The sequence below is a fragment of the Salvelinus sp. IW2-2015 genome, unplaced genomic scaffold, assembly GCF_002910315.2.
Source record: "Salvelinus sp. IW2-2015 unplaced genomic scaffold, ASM291031v2 Un_scaffold2373, whole genome shotgun sequence".
In the NCBI taxonomy this organism is placed as follows: domain Eukaryota; kingdom Metazoa; phylum Chordata; class Actinopteri; order Salmoniformes; family Salmonidae; genus Salvelinus; species Salvelinus sp. IW2-2015.
The window spans coordinates 40,268-49,045 of NW_019943697.1; the positions used below are offsets into that span (position 1 = coordinate 40,268).

The 8,778-nt window shown below is 48.9% G+C and overlaps 1 protein-coding gene and 1 pseudogene across 3 annotated transcripts in view; one reads left to right on the forward strand and one right to left on the reverse strand.

Annotated features, from left to right (window-relative positions):
* Nucleotides 1–2,337, reverse strand: part of LOC112073802 (transcription factor E3-like) — an 8,002-nt pseudogene extending 5,665 nt beyond the window's left edge.
* Nucleotides 2,338–3,258: 921 nt separating this feature from the next.
* LOC112073801 (transcription factor E3) overlaps nucleotides 3,259–8,778 on the forward strand; it is an 18,600-nt gene continuing 13,080 nt past the window's right edge. For all 3 annotated transcript variants that reach the window (XR_011476685.1, XR_011476684.1, XM_024141037.2), the window contains exon 1: nucleotides 3,259–3,351. Coding sequence is in view for 1 of the 3 variants with exons in the window: in XM_024141037.2 (XP_023996805.1) it covers nucleotides 3,310–3,351 (42 nt within the window). In the remaining 2 variants the exon portion in view is untranslated. The remainder of the gene's footprint in view (nucleotides 3,352–8,778) is intronic.

Consider the following 8,778-nt stretch of genomic DNA (forward strand, 5'->3'; position numbering starts at 1 on the left):
CGCGGGTTGCAGGGAACGGGAAGCACAGACAGACCAGCAGTCAGTCAGACAGACAGACCAGCCCCAGTCAGACAGACAGAGACAGCCCCAGTCCAGAACAGACCAGTTCCAGCAGACAGACAGAAGACCAGCCCCAGTCAGACAGACAGACCAGCCCCAGTCAGACAGGACAGAACCAGCCCCAGTCAGACAGCAGACCAGCCCCAGTCAGACAGACAGACCAGCCCCAGTCAGAACAGAACAGACCCAGCCCCAGTCAGACAGACAACCAGCCCCCAGTCAGACAGGACAGACAGCCCCAGTCAAGACAGGACAGACCAGCCCCCAGTCAGACAGACAGAACCAGCCCCACAGTCAGCAGACAGACCCAGGTCCAGTCAGGCAGACAGACCAGCCCCAGTCAGACAAGACAGACCAGCCCCAGTCAGGACAGACAGACCAGCCCCAGTCAGACAGGACAGACCAGCCCCCAGTCAGACAGCAACAGACCAGCCCCCAGTCAGCACCAGGACAGACCAGCCCAGTCAGACAGAACAGACCAGTCAGTCAGACCAGACAGACCAGCCCCAGTCAGAACGACAGAACCAGTTCCAGTCAGACACAGAACGACCAGCCAACCAGTCAGAACCAAGACCAGCCCCAGTCAGACGACAGACAGACAGACCAGGCCCCAGTCAGAACCAGTTCCAGTCAGACAGACAGACCCAGCCCCAGAGGCAGTCAGACAGACAGACCCAGTGTCCAGTCAGACAGACAGACCAGACGCCCCAGTCAGACAGACAGACCAGTCCAGTCAGTCAGACAGACAGCACCAGTCCACCAGTCCAGACAGACAGACCAGTTCCAGTCAGACAGACAGACCAGAGCCCCAGTCAGGACAGACAGACCAGCCCCAGATCAGACAGACAGGACCAGCCCCAGTCAGACAGACAGACCAGTCCAGTCAGTCAGACAGACAGACCAGCCCCTAGTCAGACAGACAGACAGACCAGCCCCAGTCAGACAGACAGGACCAGTTCCCCAGTACAGAACAGACAGACGACAGCCCCAGTCAGACAGAACAGACAGCCCCAGTCAGAACAGACAGACCAGCCCCAGTCAGACAGACAGACCAGCCCAGTCAGACAGACAGAACCAGCCCCAGTCAGGACAAGAACAGACCAGCCCCCAGTACAGACAGACAGACCAGCCCCAGTCAGAAGACAGACCAGTTCCAGTCAGACAGACAGACCAGACCCCCTCAGTCAGACAGACAGACCAGTTCCCAGTCCAGAACAGACAGACCAGCCCCAGTCAGACAGACAGACCAGATTCCAGTCAGCAGACCAGCAGTCAGACAGCACAGACCCCCAGTCAGACAGACAGACCAGCCCAGTCAGGACAGACAACCAGCCAGTCAACAGACAGAACACCCCAGATCCAGTCAAGCACAGAACCAGCCCAGTCAGACAGACAGACCAGCCCCAGTCAGACAGACAGACACAGCCCCCAGTCAGACAGACAGACAGACCAGCCCCAGTCAGAACAGACAGACCAGTTCCAGTCAGACAGACAAGACCAGCCCCAGTCAGACAGACAGAACCAGTTCCAGACAGACAGACCAGTTCCAGTCAGACAGACAGACCCAGTTCCAGTCAACAGACCAAGAACAGCAGACCAGACCCAGACGAAGACAGTATTATTTTTGTATCTGTATGTTTCTAACGGTGATATACCTCCTCTTTGTTGGAGCTCAGGCTGAGCACAGCCAATGGCGGCTGGGAGGCTGCTGGCTGCAGGGCTGGAGAGAGGGGGCGGATACGGACTGAGGCGAGGGGGAGGCGCCCAGCGTCTGATTGGTCACTTTGTTCCCGAGGGTGGAGGAGAGGTAGTGTTTAACTTGTTGTCTCTGGAGGCCTGGATGTGATACCAAGTCGGGTTTTACCAGGTGTGTCTGAACCTACAGGAGAGAGAGAGAGATGGTCAGATTAGTCACATGAATAAATGCAGGTATAACACATTATAATCGTGGTTATAAATGAACTGTAAGACTCTATCGTTTTAATAAGCACAAACAGATAAGACGTTTGTTGTCACGAGCAAGCGCAAGTCCTCCTCAAATACAATGGTCAGAGCGCTCCAGCAGGGCGTGACCTACCTTGAGGACCTCCACAGGGACCTGGGCAGGGGCGAGGTCTGGCTCCGGGATGCCCTGGGGCCACGGAGATGGCTGGGGAGGAGTCGGTGGTGCGTAGCTGGGCTGAGGAGACCTGCTGCTGGGCCTCTCTTCCTCTCCTGGTCCCTGGCCTGCTGGCGCATCAGCTCCTGCCTCATCAACACCCGGACGTCATCACCGAGCCGGAGGAGGGAGACGCCGTGTCAGAGGGGGGTTGGGACAACGCTGCAGAGAGAGGGAGGGAGGGGGGGGGACAGAGTCACGTCACTATGTTTAGCTTTATTTGTGCCCGATTTGATTGGAGGACAAGAGACGGGCTGCAGCGGGAGGGGGGGGCAGGGTCAGTATAAAAACTGTAATCAATATAAAACATTAAAATTTAAACATGATGTATACATTGAGAATACAAAATGCAGCTGAAATAAGCAGGAGAGAACAAACAGGAACAGGAAATACATTTGAGGCTGTTAAATTCTATACGCGCACCAGAAGGTTTTCTCAAGACCAGTCTCCTTGATGAAGAGAGGCAGACTCAGGGAATAGAAAGAGCAGTCTCCTTGATGAAGAGGGCAGAAACTCAGGGAATTGAAAGAGCAGCGACGATGATGAAGAGAGGGCAGAACTCAGGAATAGAAAGAGCAGCGACGATGATGAAGAGAGCAGGAACTCAGGAATAGAAAGACCAGTCTCCTTGATGAAGAAGGCAGAACTCAGGGAATAGAAAGAGCAGTCTCCTTGATGAAGAGAGGCAGAACTCAGGGAATAGAAAGAGCAGTCTCCTTGATGAAGAGAGGCAGAACTCAGGGAATAGAAAAACCAGTCTCCTTTATGAAGAGAGGCAGAACTGCAGGGAATAGAAAGAGCAGTCTCCTTGATGAAGAGAGGCAGAAACTCAGGGAATTGGAAAGACGTGGGGGGTGTGGCCAGGGCAGAGTGGGGTGTGGTCCGTCAACCTGCATGGTGTTGGAGGATAGACGGGGTGGGGGCTGTGTGTAGAACGCTGATAGCTTAACTGTGTAGACTAAAAGTTAGCTAACCGTGGATCAGAGAGAGAGAGAGGTGTCCCCCCCCCCACCGCTGAAGACGTTTGTCCATTTCTCAACTGTCTGTTCGGAGAGAAAGGAGAAGTGTCAGAGCGGTTTGGCAGGAGAAAGATGAGGATTTTAGTTGTTCTGCAGCATGATAACAAGATTGAGGTAAAATACATTTCCTTGTTGTGTGGAATCTGTATGAAATGAATTAGAATGATTTTGTGTTTTGAAGAGGTTAGATGAGATGTGGTTTTTGAAGAGGTTAGATGAGATGTGGTTTTTGTGTTTTGAAGAGGTTAGATGAGATGTGGTTTTTGTGTTTTGAAGAGGTTAGATGAGATGTGGTTTTTGAAGAGGTTAGATGAGATGTGGTTTTTGTGTTTTGAAGAGGTTAGACGAGATGTGGTTTTTGTGTTTTGAAGAGGTTAGACGAGATGTGGTTTTTGTGTTTTGAAGAGGTTAGACGAGATGTGGGTTTTGTGTTTTGAAGAGGTTAGACGAGATGTGGGTTTTGTGTTTTGAAGAGGTTAGACGAGATGTGGGTTTTGTGTTTTGAAGAGGTTAGATGAGATGTGGGTTCTGTGTTTTGAAGAGGTTAGATGAGATGTGGTTTTTGACTGGATTTCTTTTGGTTTCTCACTGAGTTGATTTTGACATTGTAGCTTTCTACAGGCTCTGGCTTGTCTGGTGGACATGCTAACGTATTTGTTACTGTACTCTGTTAATGAAACAGAGATGTAGACATGCTAACGTATTTGTTACTGTACTCTGTTAATGAAACAGAGATGTAGACATGCTAACGTATTTGTTACTGTACTCTGTGGCTCCTGTTGTGAATATTAGATAGTGTTGGTCATATTGACCGTTGCGAGATAATGTATTAAAATGGTGCACACTCAGCATGGTGTCTGTTTTTTAAAGGGACATTTCACAGTTTTCAACTTCACGTTCGTCATCTTCAGCGTCACGACAACATCAACATTGTGTGTAAATGGGATGCACCTATTCCTGTAAGACTCCTTGGATAAAAGCGGCTGCTAAATGGCAGTATATTTACTAAATCATTCTGTAGAAAACCGCCATTTTAATATGTTTCCCATGTTTCCACTCTGTAAGTATGGCCACAGTGGGGACGACTGGACAGAAGGTTTTTAATCGACACGGGGGTCGCAAATTTCCAGTAATTTCCCCCAAATTACCAGATTTTCCAGAAATCCTGGTTAGATTATTCCTGATTCCCTCTTGATTCACCCTCCCGATTCCCTCTTGATTCACCCTCCCGATTCCCTCTTGATTCACCCTCCCGATTCCTTCTTGATTCACCCTCCCGATTCCCTCTTGATTCACCCTCCCGATTCCCTCTTGATTCACCCTCCCGATTCCCTCTTGATTCACCTTCCCGATTCCCTCTTGATTCACCCTCCCGATTCCCTCTTGATTCACCTTCCCGATTCCCTCTTGATTCACCCTCCCGATTCCCCTCCTGATTCACCCTCCCGATTCCCCTCCTGATTCCCTCTTGATTCCCCTCCTGATTCCAGGACTCTTCCAACCAGAATTTATGGAGAACCAGCAGGGAATCTGGGGAAAGATATTGGAATTTTGCAACCCTCATCTTGTCTGTTACGTAGACATCTAGAAGGGAAGGAAAAAAAGTCTGGAATTCACATTATCAACGTTCCAGGGAGGTTATCAGTGGAGCCGTGTCCTGGTTTGTTGAGACTCACCAATAATCAATATAGCTCTTAGACCTCTGATGTCACAACATATTCTGTAAAGGGACATTTTCACAGTTTTTCAAACTTCACGTTCGTCATCTTCAGCGTCACGACAACATCAAACATTGTGTGTAAATGGGATGCACCTATTCCTGGAAGACTCCTTGGATAAAAGCGGCTGCTAAATGGCAGTATATTACTAAATCATTCTGTAGAAAACCGCCATTTTAATAGTTTCCCATGTTTCCACTCTGTAAGTATGGCCACAGTGGGACGACTGGACAGAAGGTTTTTAATCGACACAGGGGTCGCAAATTCCAGTAATTTCCCCCAAATTACCAGAATTTTCCAGAAATCCTGTTAGATTATTCCTGATCCCTCTTCGATGTTCACCTCCCGATTCCCTCTTGATTCACCCTCCCGATTCCCTCTTAGTTCACCCTCCCGATTCCCTTTTGATTCACCCTCCCGATTCCTCTTGATTCACCTCCCGATTCCCTCTTGATTCACCCTCCCGATTCCCTCTTGATTCACCCATCCCGATTCCTCTTGATACCTCCGATTCCTCTGATTCACCTTCCCGATTCCCTTTGATTTCACCCTTCCCGATTCCCTCTTATTCACCTTCCCGATTCCCTCTGATTCACCCTCCCGATTCCCCTCCTGATTCACCCTCCCGATTCCCCTCTGATTCCCTTCTGATTCCCTCCTGATTCCAGGACTCTTCCAACCAGAATTTATGGAGAACCAGCAGGGAATCTGGGGAAAGATATTGGAATTTTGCAACCCTCATCTTGTCTGTTACGTAGACATCTAGAAGGGAAGGAAAAAAAAGTCTGGAATTCACATTATCAACGTTCCAGGGAGGTTATCAGTGGAGCCGTGTCCTGGTTTGTTGCGACTCCCAATAATCAATGTAGCTCTTAGACCTCTGATGTCACAACATATTCTGTTTTGTACTGCGTGTTCAATGGGCTTCATAGTCACTTTAAAAATGACCTGGATTAACCTGTACCCCTGCACATTGACTCTGTACCGTTGATTCTCTGTACGGTACCCTGCACATTGACTCTGTACCGGTACCCTGCACATTGACCGCGTACGCGGTACCCTGTATATAGCCTCACATTGACTCTGTATCGGTACCCCCTTTTAGCTCCACATTGACTCTGTACCGTACCCCCTGTATATAGCCTCCACATTGACTCTGTACCGGTACCCCCTGTATATAGCCTCCACATTGACTCTGTACCGGTACCCCTGTATATAGCCTCCACATTGACTCTGTACCGGTACCCCCTGATATATAGCCTCCACATTGACTCTGTACCGGTACCCCCTGTAATATAGCATCCACATTGACTCTGTACCGTAACACCCTGATATATAGCCTCCACACTGACTCTTGTACCTGTACCCCTATATAGCATCCACATTGACTCTGTACCGGTACCCCCTGTATATAGCCTCCACATGACTCTGTACCGTAACACCCTGTATATAGGCTCCCACATTGACTCTGTCGACCCCTGTTAGCCTCCACATTGACTCTGTACCGTACCCTGTATATAGCATCCACATTGACTCTGTACCGGTACCCCTGTATATAGCATCCACATTGACTTCTGTACCGGTACCCCTGTATATAGCCTCCACATTGTTACTCTGTACCGTAACACCCTGTATATAGCCTCCACATTGACTCTGTACCGTACCCCTTGTATATAGCATCCACATGTGACTCTGTACGGTACCCCCTGTATATAGCATCCACATTGACTCTGTACCGGTACCCCCTGTATTAGCCTCCACATTGACTCTGTACCGGTACCCCCTGTATTAGCCTCCACATTGACTCTGTACCGGTACCCCCTGTATATAGCCTACACAATTGAACTCTTGTACGGTACCCCCTGTATATAGCCTCCAATTGACTCTGTACCGGTACCCCCCTGTATATAGCCTCCACATTGACTCTGTACAGGTACCCCTGTATATAGCCTCCACATTGACTCTGTACGGTACCCCTCGTAAAGCTCCACATGACTCTGTACCGGTACCCCCTGATAAGCCTCCACATTGACTCTGTACCGGTACCCCCTGTATATAGCCTCCACATTGGACTCTGTACGGTACCCCTGTATATAGCCTCCACATTGATTCTGTACTGTACCCCTGTATATAGCCTCCACATTGACTCTGTACCGGTACCCCCTGTATAAGCCTCCACATGACTCTGTACCGGTACCCCCTGTATAAGCCTCCACATTGACTCTGTACCGGTACCCCTGTATATAGCCTCCACATTGACTCTGTTACCGGTACCCCCTGTATATAGCCTCCACATTGACTCTGTACGGATACCCCCTGTATATAGCTCCACATTGATCTGTACCGGTACCCCCTGTATATAGCCTCCAAATTGACTCTGTACCGGTACCCCTGTTAGAGCCTCCACATTGACTCTGTCCGGTACCCCCTGTATATAGCTCCACATTGACTTGTACGGTACCCCCTGTATAACCTCCACATTGTTAAGTTATTTTCTTTGTTACTTTGTGATAGAGAAATATTTTTTACTTTTAATTTATTTAGTAAATATTTTCTGAACTCTATTTCTTGAACTGCACTGTTGGTTAAGGGCTTGTAAGTAAATATTTCACGGTAAGGTACCTGTTCTATTCAGCATTTCACGGTAAGGTACCGTTGTATCGGCATTCACGGTAAGGTAACCCGTTGTATTCGCATTTCACGGTAAGGTACCCGTTGTATTCGGCAATTTCACGTTAAGGTACCCCGTTGTTTCGGCATTTCACGGTAAGGTACCCGTTGTATTCGCCATTTCACGGTAAGGTTACCCCCGTTGTATTCGGCATATTCACGGTAAGGTACCCCGTTGTATTCGGCATTTCACGGTAAGGTACCCCGTTGTATTCGGCATTTCACGGTAAGGTACCCCTTGTATTCGCTTTCACGTAAGTACCCGTTGTATATCGCATTTCACGGTAAGGTACCCCCGTTGTATTCGCATTTCACGTTCTCAGTAGTACCCGTTTATTCGGCCATTTCACGGTAAGGTACCCCGTTGATTCGGCATTTCACGGTAAGGTACCCGTTGTATTCGCATATCACGTAAGGTACCCCGTGTTGGCATTTCACGGTAGTACCCCGTGTTTATTTGGATTTCACGTAAGGTACCCCGTTGTTATTCGCATTTCACGTAAGGTACCCGTTGTATTCGGCATTTCACGGTAAGGTACCCCGTTGTATTCGGCATTTACGGTAAGGTACCCCGTTGTATTCGGCATTTCACGGTAAGGTACCCGTTGTATTGGCATTTCACGGTAAGGACCCCGTTGTATCGCATTTCACTGTAAGGTACCCGTTGTATTCGGCATTTCACGGTAAGGTACCCCGTTGTATTCGCATTTCACAGGTAAGGTACCCCGTTGTATTCGGCATTTCCGGGTAAGGTTACCCGTTGTATTCGGCATTTTCACGGTAAGGTACCCCGTTGTATTCGGCATTTCCACTGTAAGGTACCCGTTGTATTCGCATTTCACGGAAGGTACCCCGTTGTATTCGGCATTTCACTGTAAGTACCGTTGTATTCGGCATTTCACGGTAAGGTACCCCGTTGTATCGGCATTTCACTGTAAGGTACCCGTTGTATTCGGCATTTCACGTAAGTCCCCGTGTATTCGGCATTTCATTAACAGTACCCCGTTGTATTCGGCATTTCACGGTAGGTACCCGTGTATTCGGCATTTCACGGTAAGGTACCCGTTGTATTCGGCATTTCACGGTAAGGTACCCGTTGTATTCGTCATTTCACGGTAAGGTACCCGTTGTATTCGCATTTCAAGTAAGGTAA